The sequence below is a fragment of the Phalacrocorax aristotelis genome, chromosome 13 (genome assembly GCF_949628215.1).
Source record: "Phalacrocorax aristotelis chromosome 13, bGulAri2.1, whole genome shotgun sequence".
NCBI classification, from domain to species: domain Eukaryota; kingdom Metazoa; phylum Chordata; class Aves; order Suliformes; family Phalacrocoracidae; genus Phalacrocorax; species Phalacrocorax aristotelis.
The window spans coordinates 7,168,075-7,187,445 of record NC_134288.1 but is presented as its reverse complement, the minus strand read 5'-3'; the positions used below and the strand labels follow the sequence as shown (position 1 = coordinate 7,187,445).

The following is a 19,371-nucleotide window of genomic DNA, read 5'->3' as shown; positions in this document are numbered from 1 at the left end:
GGGGTCTTCAGACCTTACTGTGCTCCATTCTGCGTCAGCCAACCCTTCGTGAGACCAGCTGTAGTGCCCCAGTTATCTGGGATCGGCCGGCCAGAGCGGGTGGCGTTGTGGGCTCTGTCGGACTCCCACCCCAGTGCTGCCTTGCTGGGGCTGCGCTTTGCTTCCTCTTGGGGTGGCCCCAGGCTGGCCAGGGCTGGCAGCCGGTGGAAGCAGGGTGCTTCCAGATGGTTCTGTGCTCAGAGATAGACGCTGCGCTCCGGAAAGCAGACATCAAGGAGTGAGGGAGAGCAGACAGCAGTGGGAAGAGCTGAGAAGTGGAAGGCACCCCGGGGACAGGCACAGCCCTCGTGCACGGTGAAGCCTTGCAGTGAGCCGCCCAAGCTCGGCCGCACAAGAGCTTCCCCCAGTGTGAGAAGCCGGGGCAGGGAGCGCTCGCGGAGCTCCCCACAAGACAGACGGCCTCGCTCCCGGGCGGGGGCGGCCGCTCCGGGTGCTCCCCTCCGGCCGGCCGCGGCCGGGCAGGCGCTTCCCCCCCACGACCACCGGGACAGGCTCCAGGCCTGCTCCCCGCAGCAGCTCCCGGGCTCCCCGGCCGGCCGCGGGCCCGGTACGGGAGGGAGGGAGGGAGGGAGGGAGGGAGGCCCGGCGGGGCGGGGCTGCGGCGCCGCGTCTCCATGGCAACGCCGGAAGCGGGCGCCATTGACCGGCGGGGCCGGAAGCGGAAGTGGGCCGTGGGGAGGCGGGATGCTGGCGGCGGCGGCGGCGCTGCTGCTGGCGGCGGCGGGGACGGTTGGGGCGGGGCGGGACGCGCTGCGGGAGGAGCTGCTGCTGACCCCGCTGCCCGCCGGCGACGTGGCCGCCACCTTCCAGTTCCGCACGCGATGGGACGCCGACCTGCAGCGGGGCGCGGGTAGGGTGGGGCCGGGCCGTTATTGGCTGGGGCGCGGCGCAGGGGGTGGAGCTATTCTGCAGGGTGACGACGCGACGTGATGATGACGTTACCGCGTTGGGGTGATGACATCACTGGGGGCGAGTGACGTCAGGGGCGGGGGGGAAGGTGAGCAGGAACCGGGTGGGGGTGAGGCTCCATGGGCTGCACTGACATCAGCACAGGGGGGCTTAGTGCGGTGATACAAGTGGGTTGCGCATGATGACGCGAGCAGGGAGTAGCACCAGGGGATGATGCCATATTTGGCCAGGCCCTGGTGTGATGTCATGGGGGAGCAGGCGGGCAGGGTGGGGCAGGTGCTAATGCCGCCCACAGTCTCTCACTACAGGCTCTTCCCGAAGGCGCTGGGGCAGCTGGTGGCGGCGCTGGGCGTGCGGGAGCTCCACCTCGCCCTCACTCAGGGCTTCTGGCGCACCCAGGCCTGGGGGCAGCTGCCCCTCCAGGCACCTGCTGGTGCTGAGCTCTGGGTCTGGTTCCAGCCCACCGTCACCGAGTAGGTATCCCGGCTGTGGGTTTGTCCCTCCAGGTCCCCTCTACAGCCACTGCCCCTGGGAACTGTCACTCTTCTCACATGAGGCAGCCATGGCGTGTGCTGGGGCCTCCTGGTTTGGAAAATGTCCACTGGAATAAAAAAGCCTGCAACCCCAGAAGCTGCTCTAAGAAAAAGCAGAATGTAGCCCCGCTCAGTGCACAGGGCAGGATGTGGTGCTGAGGGCAAATCCTTGTTCATTAAAGGAACAAGTAATTCCCTTATGGGCTCTGTGATGACAAACCCCTTGCTGCGCTAATACGACGGGGTTATATCTTATCTGTCATCCATGACTCACTTCCTTTGACTCTTGTCCAATACCTGTCACCATCTCCCTTAGCACACAGCTGCTGTTTGAGCCACAGCAGCTCTGTGTGTACTCACAGAGCTCTCTCCTCCTTACAATTGGCACATTTTGGGTCTGCTGGTGGGGCCAGCCTTCAGAGCTGCACCGAGCTGTTGCTTGAAGTCTCATAGCCCCTTCCCCCTACACTGCACATCACCTCCTGCGTGCTCCCTGCTCCCCCAGCCTCTCTCCTCACTTACCAGCTGCACCCACTGCCAGGTCCCAGGCTGTGTGAAGCCCTGCCAGTCCAGGGGCTGCCCCTGCCCCCAGATCTCATGTGCTGGGATAAAATACCAAGAGAGCTTGGAGAGTACATGACCAGCATCCTCTGCCTGCATGCTCCTTGTTTCTGCTGAAAGCCAGCGTGGTCATCCCCATGTATTTATTGAATATTACTGACTTGATGCTTCTGGTTCCGAGGATTCGAGTTTCTGAGTAATCTTTGGTATCTGTTCTCACACAGTGTTGACAAAGCCTGGAAAGAACTGAGTAACATCCTCTCGGGAATATTCTGTGCTTCTCTCAACTTCATCGACTCAACCAACACGGTCACTCCAACGGCGTCCTTCAAACCCCTGGGCTTAGCCAATGGTGAGCCCGGCCTGCACTTGGCTTCCTGGCTCTGCCCTCTTCACTCTTGCCTCTAGCTTTAGTTCTGCCCCGTGCCACTGCAGGGAGTCTGGGCGCAGGTCCTGCAACGACTGTGAGTCTGGGTGTGTACAACGGGGTCTGTTAACCTCCTCCTGGAAGCATTTCCTCTCCCTATGAATGAGGCTTGGATTTGAACAGAGGAAGCCCACACGCAGTACGTGGCAGATGCTCTCAGGCCCTCATCTGTCTCTGAAAAGTATTTTATGAAACAGTGAGGACTAGAGGATTTAAGGCACTCATGAAAAAAAAACTCTGCTAGGATATACCCTCACCTATTCTTTCCAAATCACTCTGAACAAAGTGGGATCTATTCCTGATTGAGCTCATGGCATCTTGGTCATGTTGAGAGGGTGGTGGGCTGTGGGGTGCACTGCGGGGTGGAACAGGTCTGCTTCTGCTCTCATGCCTGTAGCAGTACCAGCCTGTTGAACCTCCACCTCCCTGCCCAGGGACAGATCACAATCTCCTGCGCTATGCCGTCCTGCCCCGGGAGGTCGTCTGCACAGAGAACCTCACACCTTGGAAGAAGCTGCTTCCATGTGGCTCAAAGGTAATGGCAAGTCCTGCTGCTTCGCTGGGCCTCTCCCAGTGGGCTGCTGGGTTCCCCACAGCAGTCTGGGAGCATGCACTGGGAGGTCTCAGCAGGGCCTTTCTCTCAGTGGGACCAGAGAACAGACCTGAGGCTGAGTTTCTGTTTTCTCCCTGCAGGCTGGGCTTGCTGTGCTGCTGAAGGCTGAGCGCTTGTTCCACAGCAGCTATCACTCACAGGCAGTGCACATCCGCCCCATCTGCAGGGTAAGCAGGAGGCTTGGGGCTCCTTCCTTTAACACCCCCAAGAGAAAATCAGAAGCCACCCTGTGGCACTGCAAGGTGACAGACTGGTTTGCCCAGGTCCCCTGCGGTGGGTTCACTGTGTCTAACACAGCTGTCATTCTGCTTCTCTGGTCTCACCCACATCCTGATGGGATTCTTGCAGTCCTGATAGAGTTCCAGCTCTGTCCTGGTGTCCTGCCCCGCCAGAAAGTGTGATCAGAGCCACCTGTCTCTTTCTTGTCCAGGATGCCTCCTGCCTGGCTGTGTCCTGGGAGCTCAGGCAGACCCTTACTGTGGTCTTTGACACCTTTTCCAGTGGCCAAGGAAAGAAAGGTAAGCTCAGCCGCAGCGCGCTGTGGTCCTCGAGTGCCCGCAGCACTTCATTTCACCTGACACTGACTTTGCTTTCCACAGACTGGTCACTCTTTAAGATGTTCTCTCGCACACTTACTGACGCATGTCCTCTGGCATCGCAGAGCAAAGTGTACGTTGACATCTCCCCTAAGAACAAGGTAATGCTCACGGACCAGAGAACACCCCCTGCTCCCTCAGTTTAGCCACTTTGTGGGTTTGGAAACATCCTCGCCTCCATCCTGTGCATGGCTGGGCCCCCCAGGAGCCCTCTGGGGTAATGAAGGGAGGTGATTTCCTTCCTCTGAGCAGGGCTGCAGGGATGATCACAGTGGTTTTATTAGAGCACCAAGCTGGCCGTTGGGTGGGAGAGCTCAGGGCCAGCCGGAGGGGCTTTGCCCAGTGCTGCCAGTTACTTCAAGGGGCACTTCTCCTTTCATGGTCCGTTTGCTTTCTCAGGAAAAGGAGTTACTGGAAGTGACCCCCCCTCCAGCATCTGTACATGAGGCAATTGTCCAGGGAGACAGGAGAACCTATGCTGTCTATGACCTGCTGAGCCCCTCGCTCTTCAATACATCTCGCAGCCTCAATGTGCAGCTGAAGTGGAAGCGGCCCCAAGACAGCTGTGAGTGACCACAACTTCACTCCTGCACCGCTGATCAGGGCTCCAGGCCTAAAAATCACCTGGCATCACCCCCCATTCCTGTATCAATCCCCACCCACTCCTGTGTCGTTTTCTCTTTCGCAGCGGAACTGCCAACACCTGTACTCCATGCGCAGCGCTACGTGAGTGGATATGGGCTGCAGACTGGAGAGATCAGCACTCTCATCTACAACACACACCCATATCGGGCCTTCCCTGTGATCCTGCTGGAGACTGTGCCGTGGTATCTGCGGCTCTATGTGCACACTCTGACTATCATCACGAAGGGGAAGGAAAACAAGCCAAGTAAGTAAACCCTCCCAGGAACACATGCTACCTGGTTCCCTTGGCACAAGTGGCTTATTCCAGAGATGGTTTAGTCCCTCTCTCAGGCCCCAGTGGTCACTGGGAAACTGGACTGGGAATCAAAACATCTTATGATGTTTTCCTAGCCTTCAGTTTCACACTCACAGTAGATGAGACTTTATTAAGTCTGTTTTACGAGAGGCACATGGACAGTGTTTCATAATCCAACAAGGGTCCAAACCAAAGTGAATTGAATTTTGTAGTAAAGGGGGCTCCATTTAAAACTGATGACTGGGTCTTATTTTGCATTTGTACCTTTCCTTACGAACACCCAACTTTCAGGGGTCATCGGCTCTAAAGGCCAGCCAGATTTAGCTTTAACGCCTGCTTTTTGCTACCTGAGCATCTTTACTTGCCCAGAAAACCTCTCCCAGGACAGCGGAGGCAGGAGCACCCACCCCATGGGAGATGTCCAGGCAATGTGAGATTGCACAAGGTTCCCCTGGTGCCACTGATGCATCTCTCTGGCTAGGTTATATCCACTACCAGCCAGCCCAGGACCGGAGACGGCCTCACCTCTTGGAAATGCTGATCCAGCTGCCAGCCAACTCTGTCACCAAGATCACAATCCAGTTTGAGAGGGCCTTACTGAAGTGGACAGAGTACCCACCTGACCCTAATCATGGCTTTTACGTCAGGTAATGACACACCTCAGCTCCTTGTCCCCTTCTGGGCCTTGTGTAGGACTTGCTGCTGGGGTCTCTTGGAATGGGAAGAAGTCTTGGTGTCTTTTTGCTGGCAGGACTGACGCTAGCATGTCCTTTCTCTCCTTAGTTCATCTGTGCTTAGTGCCCTGGTGCCCAGTGTCATTGCAATGAAGGACATGGATGTGGAGCAGAGCCCTCTCTTCACCTCTCTGTGAGTGTGCCTGTGCTGGGGAGCGGGGCCATACCGCAGCGCCTGCGGGCTGCCAGCCGCTGTCATCCCAGCTGGTGAGCACGAAGCAGCGGTCCTGTGGGCTGATGCTCCCTTTCCTGCTTCTGCTCTCCAGGTTTCCTTCCCTTGATGGCTCCAGCTATTTTGTGCGCCTGTACACAGAGCCGCTGCTGGTGAACTTGCCGACGCCAGACTTCAGCATGCCCTATAACGTCATCTGCCTGACCTGCACTGTGGTGGCAGTGTGCTACGGCTCCTTCTACAACCTGCTGACCAGAACGTTTCATGTGGAAGAGCCGAGCCGGGGTGGGCTGGCCAAGCGGCTGGCCAACGTCATCCGCAAATTCAGGGGGGTGCCCCCGCTCTGAGAGAAACCAAGGCAGCTGGCGCTGGCTGCGGGGCTCTGTGGGGAGACCCAGGGAGCAGAGCGCCACTGCCTCTTGTCTTTGCTGGAAGCAACCTGCTCCATTTTGCTGCTTGGGTCTCCCTTTGACACCCAACAAGCTGAGAGATCCCTTCCATCATTAGGGTGGGGAAACGGCTCTAAGACTATTGACTACTGAACTGCACTGCTACAGGACTGGGAAAGGTATAAGACTTCTGTTTGGGAGTGAGGTAACTTATGTGCTGGGAATGATGCTGGAAGTAAACTTGAGGTATTTTGTACATTTGTGCTGCTTCTGGTTGGTTTTACTTTCTCAGCCCCACAGGTACAGTTGACCCTGTAAGACTCTGTGTGGTGCGAAGTCTCTAGCACGCTACCTGACTCAGCTGGGAGGAGATGCAGATGTGGTCAGGGGGAGGGGTGTGGCCTGCAGTGAAGAGATGGGTTCATCTCTACCATCTCACCTGCTGCAACTGCCAAGTCTCACAGCTCCCTCCTGCTGCACTTCACATTTGAGCCAGTTTGCAAATTAATTGTTGGCCATGGTGTATGTCTGTCCCATCAGCCAGGGCACAGGTTTACTTTCTTTCTCAGGAAAAAGCTTATCTTGCTCCCAGCTTCTATTTGAAGCATTTTGAAACCCCTCCACCTGCTCACCCCTCTGCTGCAGCACCAGATCCTCCTCTGCCCCCTCGGTACCATTTCTGCATGTCTGCCCGATGGCTGCCCTGCATCCATGGTGCCCCAAAGCTTCTGGGCTCAGCAGACCCCTCATGCTGAGCTGCAGCCAGCTGGGCACTGCTGGTGGGTGGCAGCCTCAGCCCTGGGCTGGGAATGCAGGGACAACGGTGCCACTGCGCTCTTCAGAAATTTTAATAAAATACAAGGTGCCACCTTGCTGCAGTTCACACGGAGCAGCGAGAGAGAGGAGCTTGGCCTCCGATGGTGCTGTTTTCAGGAGTACATTCTTTCCATCTCCAATGTGGCTTTTGTGATGGTAACAGACAACTGCCTACAAGCAGCTCAACAAAGCACGAGGGAATATTTAGAAGAAATATTCCCCAGAATCAAAGCAAAGCACAGCCAGAAGTCATTTAAAAGCTTCCACTTGAACAGAAAGACCATAAAAACCCTGTTGCCTCCTGTGCTGCACAGAAGAGTCTGTTCCTGCTGCCTGGGATTACCTTTCCCTTCTCTACCGGAGATGTCTTTCTCTTGGCAGCTCTTTACAGATCCACTCCACTGGATGGCTCCATGCAGCCTCCAGATCTGCAGAAACAGATGAGTTTGGGACGATCCCTCTGTCTTCCTGCTTGCTGAGAAGGATGCCCCAGGGCTGGGAGCTCGTGTTGCTTCCAGCCACAGGACTGCTGCTGCAGCTCCGCCAGCCAGGCTTCAAGTGCAAAACCGAGTTTCTTTACAGAAAACTAGAACTACACCCAAACGACACCTGAGTGAGCGTACAGCTCCTGCGCAGCACGGGGCGGGGGGACACAGCCAGGATTCTCGGGCACAAGGGTCCACATTGCAGTTTGCAAAAGGATTTGGGGACATGTCAAGTTGTTTCAGGATGGGTCTAGGATAAATCCCGCAGACTGCAACCACCAGCATGTGCTGGAGAAGCTCAGAAAGCCTGAAGTACCCCCAGCCCAGCTCCCTGGGAGAAACTTGTGTGCTGCAGGCTTTAGGTGGGATCTGGCAAAGCCCCCCAAGCACTGAGGCTAGCACCCATGCATGCAGCTGGCACTGCAAGCCAAACCAGCCAAAACTGGTGCAAGAAACACGGCACTGCTGCAAACCCAGCTGCCATTTCTGCATGTCCTTGTGCTGAGGATGATGAGGTCAGCCTGTGCTGGGGCCAGCCAGGAGCCACCATGGGCAAAGGGTGCTGCAGCTGGCATCAGCCAAAGGCTTTGGGGCCATTCCCATGCGGTGCCGTAAACCAGGAATTTAAACAGCCCATAAAGAGGTCAGTCCGGAACACTGCCAGCGCAGGAGGGAAACTGTCCTGGGCTGGATTCCCACCTGCCAGGCCATCGAGGGCATTGGTCTTATCACATCCATCAAATGCCTGGGCCATCCAACCAGAAAACCCTGCAGGAAATGCTGGCGACCCTGCAACCACAGCTGGGTGGGTTTTAAATGGCTGGAAAAACCCAAAGTCTTAGTGTTTGGGGTATTTTTCCTGGGCTGTTTCTCTCCCTTCCCTGTATGGCCCCCTTGGAAGCCCAGCCAGGGCTGGGCATAGCTTAGTTGCGCTTGGTAACTGGAGCTGGAGTGCTCGCAGCAGCTCAAAAATAGATGTGTTTAAGGGGAGAGGCCACGGAGCCATCTCTGCTCTACATCTGAGAGGTAGTACCAGAAGGGACCGGGCAGTGGGTGGTGCACAGGGATGCAAGTGCCCACCCTAGTGCAGCACAGAAAACTGGGCCTTTGGGGCTCAATGGGACAAAGTCAGCAAGAAAAGCGCACTGCCATGTATGACAGGGAAGCAGGATGCAAGCAAGCCTAAAACAGTATGCAATGGAACGCAAAAAAGCATGGGCTTGGCATGTCACAAGAGTGCAAACACTGTGAGCACGTGAACAGCAATCAATGATGTGCAAAGACACGTGCCAACTGCATGCAAAGAGAAGCCTGCAAACCACATGCAACCACACGTAAGAAAGCATGCAAAAAGCAGGCCACCCTGCACAGAATCATGCTAGCTGGTCGCACAAATGCAATGCCCTGCAGCACGCAAGAAAGCAGGCAAAGAGCAAGCCACACAGTGTGAAACAGTGTGCACACAGCATGCAGAAATCGAAGTGGACAGTGAAGCGCGCTGCACCGTGCAGGCAAGCAGCGCACAAAGCGTGCTGGCTGCACGCCCGCCCCGTGCAATGCCATGCAAAACAAGCCTGCAAGAAGCACGCCACGCGGTGCAGAGACGCGTGCGAACAGTACTTTAAATTTAAAAAGAATACATAATATAATTCCTTAAAGAGCGAGGAAGCGCCTAAGACCCTGCCCCGCAGCCACGCTCCAGCACCGCCCCGCCGCGCAGGCGCAGCGCCGCCCCTCCGCCCCATAGGCGCACTGCTGCGCCACCGCCTCGCCACGCAGGCGCAGTGCTGTCCCCTCCCTGCCGCGCAGGCGCAGTGCCACCCCTCCGCTCCACAGACGCACTGCCGCTCCGCGGCCCCGCCGCGCCGGCGCAGTACCGCCCTCCGCCGCGCCGCGCCGGCGCACTGCCGCCCCGCGGGGCTGCCCGCGGCGCCGCCTGAGGGAGCGGCGCCCCCACCCCCGGCCGCCGCCGGAGCTGCTTCGCGGCGGGGCCGGGACGGGCCCGGGACGGGCGGGCGGCCGCCCGCGGCGGGGAGCTGGTGTCGCGGCGGGCAGGCGGGCGTCCCCCGGCCTCTCCCTTCTCTCCTTAGGGCGCGGCGCAGACGGGCCGACGGCCCCGGGATGGTGGCGTGAGGCGGCGGCACCGCGCCGTGAGTACGGGCCGCGGGCGGGGAGGGAGGGAGGGAGGGAGCGGAGCGGGGCGGGGCAGGAGGAGCCGTCGGCCTCGGCGGTGTCAGCCGGTCTGCCGGGGCCGGGGGGCTGCGGGCGGGAGCGCTCGGGGTCCCCGCGCGGTGAGGGCAGGAGAGCCGCTCCGTCCCACCCGGGCGGGCCGGGGTCAGCCAACTGCGAACACGCTTAGGTGACCGCCAGCCTGAGGGAGAAATAACACTGTAACCCCCGTACTGAAACACTATAATTGATCTCGCACCTACTGTTGTACCGGAGCGGCTTCTGCCTTTCCAACCTCTACATCGTAACTCCCCAGAACCCTGTACAGATACAGCATTTGTGCCCGTCTTTACCCGAGACACAGAAAACTGGCTTTCATCAGGCTGCGTTCAGACTTCTGAAACCCACCAAAGGCACAAAAGGTAGAGGAGATCCAAATTAAAACTAAAAATAATTATGTTTTTCAGGAAACTTGGAATGGGCCTGGAGTTCGTGGTCTTTAGCAATTAAAGGCAGACAGTGGGAATGAGGACCACTGAGAATTAATAAATTAATATAAATGAAAGTAGTGATGCCTCAGGTGACAACTGTGGAGGTTTACATATCTTCCCACCACAGAGCTGGCTGACTTAAGATGCTGTTCCTGGGATTTACTGTGCAGAGAAACATGGATCATACTGCTGCCTTCCTGCTCACAGGTGGAGGCTTGTTGGCCCTGGTGCTGTGAGTGCACTGCACTGCCTCCAGATACAGGCTAACCGATTCCTCCATGAAGCTCAGAGAGCAGCTGTGGAGGTGGTGAAAAGAGCAGCTCCACAGAGAGCCTCTGCTTTTCATGCAAGGAGTTGCTTTGACTTGTGTCTATAGCTTGAGAAATCAGAACGTTCATAACCCCTAGGCTTGGTCAGTCAAGGATTCACTGTTCTTTTGGAAACTGTTTCTAATTACATTGCAGCATTTCTGAGTCTACATCAAGTGTTCAAGGCATGAACTTATCAAGGCTATGGTAAGGCCTTTGCCAAAAATCAGAGACTCACTTTTTCCAGCTGAGTCACGCCAGCAGATAAAGCTTTAGAAAAAAAATAGAAAAAAGCAAGGCCAAAAAAAGCCCCAAAGAAGTTAAATCCCTGATACTGCAAATAGGTCTTAAAGTTTGAACAGTTATGGTTCGTGGGTTGTTTTTTTTTTTTACTGAGAGAGGGTTTGCATCTAGAAAGCTGGTCTGTTGCTTTTCTTAGCTGAACTTCTCAAACTCATCACTCAATAGCTCTTTCACCTTCCCCCCCCAATGCGTTGGATATTGTGTATTTTTAGTGGCAGTTTTGGGTGCTATGTGGTATTTGAGAGCTGGTTTTGAACACATGCTGGCAGCTTGAAGTGCTGCCCACACACATCATTTCAAGTTATGTGGCTGTGACGGGGTTTTTGATTTAAAAACTTCAAGCAAACTGTACTACAGGTGAAACTCGGTGGAAACCCCTGAGGCTTACTTTTAAGTTTAGATGCACTGTGTAACTTGAGCAATTTTTATCTAGTCAATGGGGCTTTTCATTCCCAAGCAGAAACTTCAGCTTCTGGGAAAGGGGAGGCTGGCACCACCACCCTCTGATAAAAATGGTACTTAGTCTTTTATTGCAGACCTTTCCGCTGCCAGCCCAGGTGACTCTGTAACATCTGCTGGGGAGGTTCCTTGCGGAACCGGCTTAATAGCTGCCTTAGTAAGGTCTGAACAAGCTTACCTTTTAAGTGCTTAGTGAAAGCTGGCTGATTATTCTCCCCCATCAGGGTAAATGAACTGTTAGGGAATTAAGACATTCTTGAGAAAGGTACAGACTTGGTGTTGGAACACTGATGTATAAAACCTGTGGTGTAGGAACAGCTCTCAGCCTCTTAGTTGCTGAATTAGCTTGTAGAATATCAAGGAACAGCTTCCTATCTCCTCAGATGGATTTATTCTAAAATGTCACTGATCTGTTGCAAACCACTAACAGACTTGTGCTGTGCTACTCACTTTTGACTTGTCATAATTAAAGTTTGTTTCTGGCTGGGAAAGGTGCTGCTACCCTTGCGCTGGAATTTGAAAATCCTCCCCACGAACATGTGCCAGTAGGACCTGCTGGTTTTGAATGGTCTTGGGAGGGAAGGTGACAGAAGGAAGGGCTGTGAACACAATGGAAGCCGATTAATAAGCATGTGGAAAAGTATTGGTGTTTGCTTACTGGTGAGGTGCGCAGAGAACCTCCCCAGGCTGCTCTCCTGCTGCAGGAACTGGCAGGGAGGAGGCTCTGGCAGCACATGGAGGTGAGACAGAGCTGTCAAGCGCTGACTACAGGGAGAGCAGCGGGAGCATCGCCTGCTCTCAGCTGCTGAGGGGTCTGAAGCAAGTTCAAGTGGCTCTAAGAGCTGCGGAGGAGCAGGAGAAGGCAGCGGTAGTGCGATGAAAAGGAGCAGTCTGGTAAACACGAGTGGCTGCCAAGTCAGATGACTTGAGCAGGAGAGCAGCCTTGAGGATAGCAAGACACCAGGCTGGCTAAGGAAAGAGATGAGTCAGGCAGGGGAGAACAAGAGCAACTGGTTGAGGAAAAGCAGGATGCAGTTGTGAAACAGGGAGCCAGTAGAAATACTGTTGGGTGACAGGTTCTTATTTGCTCTTGGGACGTGGTAATCTTTAGCTTGATCATGAGGTGGGGACAAAGACAACAAGGCAGGAATTTTTCATTTGCAAGTTTCACCTTGCTTGAAAATCTGGGCAAAACTGAATATTGTTACAGCTTCGAGAAGGGACCGCCTATGCTGGGCGGCAAGGAAAGCAATAGTTCCCTGCTCAGTAGAGAGTTGATAGGAGATGCTGTTTCTCTTTGATGGATAGTGTGGAAAGAGAACTCAGTCTTGTTGCCAGCTGCCTAAAGGAATCTCCAGTGAAGAGCTAGGAAGAATAGGTATCTCACTAGTGGAAAGTCCCTTGAGGAAGGCAGAGCTGAAGAAATCTCTAATAGTAGGTACCTTACCTAGCATCAGCTGTGGGATACAGCAAAGGGTCTTCAGCCTTTAACTGGTGGAGAGCAAAGGGGCACATGAAAATACAGGCAAACTGACTCCATATACCAGACAAACTGTTTGAACATCTGCATTTGTTAGGAGTCCAAGAGGCTTGCAGATTGAAGGGCATTGGGATTGAAATTTCATAGTAAAAAGAATGACTATTAAACAGTTCTTTATACTGCAGAGTGGTTGCATTGATTGCTACAAGCAATTGGCTCTTGGAATATTGGAAATACCAATATTTAAAAAATGAGTAGCTTGTTTTGAGACAGATTTGTGTTTGTAGGAAGTGTTTGGGTAGTGCTTACCTGCTTAGAATCAACTCGCTGTTTAGAGTATTTTCACTTAAGTCTTTGCCATGGTTGAGACTGTGGAGTTAAATGCAGCTACTTCACAAATTGTAATTACACTCCTAAGCTGTGGTCAGTTGTAAAGTTTGGGGGCTAATGGCTCAATAGCAACATGTGGCCTTATTAAAGCTGGAAGACTTATGACATTAGTCCTGGAAGGTTCTAGAGCCATGTCCTAGCCTTGTGCTCTTCTGATAGACATGATCTTAGGTTGTTTTTCATCCATCTCCTTACTCCAGAGACAGAAAACCCAAAGCAGTCATCTGTAGGCACTTTGAATTTTCAAGAAGGGGTGACCCAAAGACTGCAGCACATGTCCTGCTACGAAAGTCAAGCTGATGTGATTTCGGGGCTGGATCTAGCAAAAGTATGACACAATGTTTGTGCAGTGATTTGTACTGCTCAGTATTGGGAGCACTTGCAAGAGAAAGACTATAGGAAAGGAACATTTCAGGAGGAATAAGGCAGCTGCAGATCATTGATTCAGTGCCATTTTGTTGTATTCAATGCAATCTGAACTAAAAAGTTGGGCAGTGGTGTTTAATTACCTTTCTGTTCAAATATTTGTTAGATCTTTATTCTTCCCCTGGGGAAAAAGTAAGCTAATATGTCTGCAGTACTTTTGCTCCAGAAACATCTAAGTGATTCACAAAGGCTAGCAGACAGCATGTTTTGTTATGAAATAAGTAATCCCTATTTCCAGTTAGGGTGGAGGGAAGGGGGGGAACAGGCTTGGGACTAGACTTGCCTTTAAAGATATGAATGAGTGACCTGCATAAAACAGGACTAACATTGTGAGTTTTATTCCTTTCACTTGACTGTATCCATATTGCAATGTAAAATAACTTCCTCCTTATTCTTTGGCTGCCTAACTGCAGCTTAGTTTTACTAATGGAACCCCAGCTGCCCTCTCTGCTGGAGAACACTCCCTTGCTGGAGCGCCAGCACAACACACTCTTAATCTGTTTGCTCTGGTGGAGATTTTGGCCTGTGTTCTCTCTCACTAACATTAAAATAGATCCTGCTGCTAAGAACACAGAGGATGGCAGCATGCTTCTTGCTTCTGACAGCAGAGCCGGTTGGTACCTATGAACAAGCTTACAGAGCTGTAAGACAAGTCTGACCTCAGTAGTTTTTTTGGAAGAGAACCATGTGTGGTTTTCTCTTGGCTCTTCTATGCAATCCCTCATTCTCCCTCCCTTCACCAGGAAATCCCTTCTCCTGCCAACAGGAGCCAGAGGAATGTGCTGTTTGTTTACCTTCTCACTCCTTCATCCTACTAACCTTCCCACCCCCCCAAGCTGTAATCCTAGCAGGCTCGGCTCAGCCCTTCATTCTTCTGACAGAGCACTGCTCAGCTGAGTATTTTCAGATAAAAAGGATTGCTGCAAGAAGCTGTTCTGACCCAGCTCTGCGTAGTGGGGGTGAGGCCGTGGCATTCTGCAAGGCTGGGACTGTCCTCTCACCTCTGTCTGTGCCCTGGCTGGTGGCTGCTTTGTTCAGTGTCACTGTGTGTCATCATGATATGCTACAGGATAGCAGGGAAGAACATCCTTCCCAGTCTTTTCCATTTCCCAGCATTTCCCTACATGGTTTTGTCTTTCTGGGGTCTTGACGTACCCGCTTCTCATAGTTTCCCTACTGCATCAACTGAAAGAAATCTTTGAGTCATTCCCTCCCAAAAGTATTGACATCTTCTAACCTGACCTGCTGTTACTATCTCAGACTGCTAAGCTCCCTTCTGTCCCCTTTCAACAGTTCTGGCTCTGTAAAAACACCTGTAAGGCATTTATTATTTTTAAAGCCACCTGACATTCTTGGATGAAGATGTTTGAACTGCTTAGAAGGAAAAGGCACCCCATGCACTTAGCGTACTTGATGTGGCTGCCAAAGGTAGAAGCTTGTTTTCTTGACTTGTAGCGTGCTGCCGTCCCTGCGCAGAGAAGCCCGTAAAGCTCACTGTTTCCACAGGACTTTATAATAATCCAAGGGAGGAAATCCTGTGTTTACAGCACTTATGAAAATTGCCATTTTGAGACTGCCCCCTCTGATCTATTCACATACTTCATCTTATCTGACTTTAGCTGATTGGCAAGGATTATAAAATCCCTTAAGCAGGGACTGTCCTCCCATTCGTTCTGCAGCCTGGACACTGTCAGGGCTTTCCTGAGTAGCTACATATATAGCTTGAATTTTATGCTGTCCTGCTGGAAGACTTTATAATGGGTCTGTGCATGGGAGGAAGCAGTTTCTGCACTTACACCTCCTAGACACTTCTTGCACTAACACTTCATCATAGCACCTCAGAGATTACCCCTCAGTTTGCTTTCTTTACGCATCACAATCTTGGATAAATATGTGTGTAGAGACGGCTGTGGCAGTTTGTTTTCCTTTCTGTTTTCCCCTCTCCCTTTCTGTTCCTGCACTGTCCTAAAGAAAAGGGTCTCAGCTGTTAGCCTGGTAAAAGCCTGGGAAACAGCGCGTAAGGAATATACTTGTGTGTACAAGCAGCAATCATGTCCCTAGGCTGAGTGGTTCAGAAAGCAGGAAGTTTCCACCAGCTCAGAGACACACCAGAATTTAGTATCAGGAGTTTGAGTATCAGCATACGATGCTTGGGAGTAAATGAAGCTGTATGGGAAGGATGTCTGTTGATGTTTTTGCTGTTTCTCAGTCTGATGTTTTACCCCTCTTTACAGAGCAGCCTGCCCACAGTAGGAGTTGCTGGAGACTGTTCTGGAGCACGTCTGATTGCTGCTGCCGCAAGGCCCAGCCAGCCAGCCACAATGTACTGCCTTCAGTGGTTGCTACCTGTCCTGCTCATACCCAAGCCCCTCAACCCAGCGTTGTGGTTCAGTCACTCAATGTTCATGGGCTTCTACCTGCTCAGTTTCCTCCTGGAACGGAAACCTTGCACGATTTGTGCCTTGGTCTTCCTGGCAGCTCTGTTCCTCATCTGCTACAGCTGCTGGGGGAACTGCTTCTTGTATCACTGCACAGGATCCCAGTTGCCGGAATCGGCTCACGATCCCAGCATAGTGGGCACCTAGAAAACAAAAATCTTCCAGTCTGCTGAGGGCTCATTTTGCTTTTAAAAAGGGGGTGGGCTAGGGAGGAGGGAGGGGGTGTTAGGCATGTGACTGGAGTAAAACCAGCCTGTTTCCTGTAACTTTGTGTGGACTAGAGTGGTAAATTCCTCCCACTGTGCCTGTGAAGTTCAACTTGTTTACTGTGTGAACTCTGGCAGCACCACCTGCTTTTTTAGAAGCAGAAATCTTCCCCCCCCCCCCCCCCCCCCCCCCCCCCGCCTTCGCTCCACTTCCCATATCACCAGGAACGGACACCAGCCCTCCTAACGGAGAACTGGTAGAAGACCAAGCTGCTGGCCTCAGCCTCTCCCTGGCTGTTGCACGGTGGTGGAGTTGTGTGTCCCTCACTTGTCTGCATTAGGCCACAGTGGTCTAACTCAGGGCTCTTGGCCCACTGATTCTGCTCAAGTAGCTACAAGATCCTCTCCATCTTTCTCGTTGTGGGGAGCCAGCCTTCCCACGTTGCTGATCAAGGGCAAGCTCGACAGCTCACAGATGAACTTGGCCAAAAGCTGCTGGAGCCAGAGGCAGTTGAGTCACCTCCTCCTGCTCAGCCTGCCAAAGAGATGCGTGCACTGCCGAAGTGCTTTCTGAACTACGTACGCTCTGAGATCATAGCCTGAAAGCCTCGGTTATGCTGCTGCTTTTATAAAGCCTCACAGGTAGTAGCGACTCCTCCCTCTTCCTAGATTTCCACAGTTTACCGAGATATTGACTGTTGGGATGAAGAACTGGTATGCTGCAAGATGTGGGGTTTTGAAAGCCACTGTGAACCTCACCCTATAAAACTCACACTAGCCCAAAAAGCCAGGTGTGAGCAGGGCAGAAGACACCAAGGCAGAGGCATGGCTTGAAGCAGTAAATGCTTCAGCCATTTCCAGTGAATGGTGTTTTTGGGCCAGGGGTGACAGAAGGTGCTGGTGCTACTGACCAGAGAAGGGAGGAGGCTGGAGGAACACCTGACATCTTCATCTCCCCTAGTAGAAGGATGTCAAGGAGCTGTTGTGGTGGTGGGTCAGTCCTACAGCCACAGCTGTGCAGAGCTCCATGCTGCATACATTACTCCATGCAGCCGTGGCTCTTGGGGCAGAGGTTTGTGAGAAACCTTACAGGTTAACTCAAAATACTGTACCTAAACTTTAAACGGTTCCCTCCCCGTTGCCATCGGTTTGTCTTTACTTCAGTCTCATAGTGGAGAGCAGCACAAGTGGCTGTTGCTCTCCTGAGGAAGTTCAAGCTACGAGGTTGTGAAACTTCCAGAGTATTGTTTGTTCATTGCACAGCTGTTCAAAATGTTTAATAAAGCTTTATAAACTTTGATCTATGGCCTCCTGCCCAGCATGATGCATTGGCTGTTCATTGCAGATGTCTTAGCCCAGCAATCATGTGTCTCTGTATTGTTCTGTTCCCAGCACAGTAACCCCAGAGAGTCTCCAGCAAGAGGCAGAGCCTGTTTGCCCTGTTCCTTCCAGTACTGACTCTTCTTGTTAACTGTTTAACGTGACCCTGGGCAGACTGAGAACCATACTGGTGACTGCTAAACAGCCTCGTTTTACAGACAACACAGGAGGGTGCTTCTGGTTGTGTCTGCACTTAAGTGACAGATTCCCCCTTACCATTTATGAAATTAAACCACAGAGCTGCCTCCTGAAAGCCGCTAATCCCCAGCACCGGCAGTAGAAGTGTTACCTGCCAGGTGCCTACTCCATGTAAGCCCGTCCCATGACACCACATCTTCCCGACCTGTCCCCCTGCAGTGGGCAGGCACAGGGCTGCAACCCAACTGCCACCAGCCACCCAGCAGGGATTCGGCTGTGTTGGCCCTTCCCCAGCTTTGGCCGCAATCCTGTGTAGTACAAGGGGAGAAGGGACGTGGGACTATCGGATCCGACAGGGGCACCTCAGGGAGTTAAAGGACATAGGAGCTGTACTGCTGGAGCTGGAACTGCCTTCCTCTACCTCTGCTCCAAAGGCCTGAAGACCAAGTCCAAGTTGGAAAGCGTTCAGGGCATATCAGTGTTAACGTGTTTAAGTGGGTGCCATATCACCAAGAATAGATACGAGAGCTCTGGCACCTGTCAGGCTGTGGGAAATCCCAGTAGCTGTCATATCAGCTACAGCATAAAAAACAGGAGAGGAAAGCCTCTTGTTTGCAAACTATGGCAAGTGCCTGTGCTCTAAGCAGCTTTTAAGTTTAAATTTGTTTAAGGTAATGCAGTCAATTCTTTTAAGGGTACGTTTTTGTTGCTAACTAGCAAAATTGTGCTCTACAGCAATTTAAATAAATCCTAGCCATGAAGCTAGACAGTCCTTTGGATGAGAGCAAGTGCTGGCTTTGTACGTGGGGTTCAAGACAAGACACAGTTGCAAGGCTTTCCCTTCTATGAGACCCAACTTGGAGAAGAAAAAGCACTTCAAAAGAGTGAGGCTGCCCGTGCAGCAACAGGAGAGATCTCAGCAAACTGATGTGTAAGAAACCTCCTTTTTACAGCACCCCCACCCCAGCCATAAAGAGCACTCTGGTACGCAGGCAGCCCTCACCAGCACACTGGCTTACCCTCTTCAGAGGGCTGAGATACCATCTTCATTTTAAAGACAGAAAATTAAAGCAACTTCTTCATGGTCAGACAGAAAGCCTCAGGCAGAACGAGGAGCCTAACCAGGCCTCACATCCCATGCTAATGCCCTGCTCATCCTTCTCTATAAAGAGACCATGAAAAACCAGCCTGTGACTGCAGAACAGGTTGAACGCGGTGGCTTTTGAAAAGCCTCATCACAGCTGCTCTGCTGGTGCACTGCAAATTGGACTGAGCCTGCGGACATGGCACCTGTGCTCTCAGGGGGGTGTTTGCTGGCTACACAGAAGCAATCTCAGAGGAGATGTTTTGCCCTGGTCTCAAAGAGCTCTGCCAGAAGAGCAGTGAGGTGACTCTGTCCCCTGGTGTCCTGGAGGCACCAAGGGGTCTCTGTGTGGGGACTGCACCAGTGGGTGGGCACTCCAGGGGTTAGCTACACTAGTGACCCTGAAAGCAGCGGGGTTTAAAACACGACCACTGTGCTGTGCCAGGTCCCACGGAGCCTGGACGCTGCCCGCAAGTGCTTTGGCACTGAGCGAGCCTCATCTTGCTTTGTAATGAAGTGTCCATCTGCCTGGTGCTCCTTAGATACAGGGAGCAGGAGCCTTAAGCTGCTCTTCTGTCTTTCCATTTGAAGGAGAGATCATTTTCTTTTCTGGGTCACATAACAGATCAGTGACACAGCAGGGTCAGGAAAGGGAAAAAAAAAACCCAACCCAAAAAACAAACCACAAACCTGGGCTCAGATCCCTAGAAATGGAGATATAGTGTAGCTCAGGCAGATCTCGGGCTCCTCACTGCAGCCTCAGGGTCTGGGGGCTTCTCACTCCCCGCCTCACCGCTGGTCAGGGAGAGGCGGTATCCCCAAGATGAGCAGCTGGGACACCCCAAGGCTTCCCATTGAGCTTTG

The 19,371-nt window shown here is 52.8% G+C and overlaps 2 protein-coding genes across 3 annotated transcripts; both read left to right on the top strand.

Moving 5' to 3' along the window:
• Window positions 1–711: 711 nt before the first annotated feature.
• On the top strand, window positions 712–6,191 carry PIGT (phosphatidylinositol glycan anchor biosynthesis class T). 2 transcript variants are annotated; one of them, XM_075108716.1, is made up of 12 exons: window positions 712–910; window positions 1,265–1,442; window positions 2,288–2,415; window positions 2,925–3,025; window positions 3,184–3,270; window positions 3,534–3,621; window positions 3,703–3,800; window positions 4,099–4,264; window positions 4,420–4,588; window positions 5,023–5,286; window positions 5,423–5,506; window positions 5,640–6,191. In XM_075108716.1, exons 1-12 carry the CDS (start codon window positions 745–747, stop codon window positions 5,890–5,892), a joined length of 1,782 nt encoding a protein of 593 aa, XP_074964817.1. In that variant the 5' UTR covers window positions 712–744; the 3' UTR covers window positions 5,893–6,191. The 2 variants fall into 2 exon arrangements, with proteins under 2 accessions (XP_074964817.1, XP_074964816.1); XM_075108715.1 differs by having other exon boundaries at window positions 720–910; window positions 4,388–4,588; window positions 5,121–5,286; window positions 5,640–6,190.
• A 3,053-nt stretch (window positions 6,192–9,244) lies between these two features.
• Window positions 9,245–17,205, top strand: BLCAP (BLCAP apoptosis inducing factor). The gene is made up of 2 exons (XM_075108566.1): window positions 9,245–9,385; window positions 15,496–17,205. The coding sequence occupies exon 2, from the start codon at window positions 15,583–15,585 to the stop codon at window positions 15,844–15,846; it is 264 nt and encodes an 87-aa protein (XP_074964667.1). The 5' UTR covers window positions 9,245–9,385; window positions 15,496–15,582; the 3' UTR covers window positions 15,847–17,205.
• The last annotated feature ends 2,166 nt before the right edge of the window (window positions 17,206–19,371 follow it).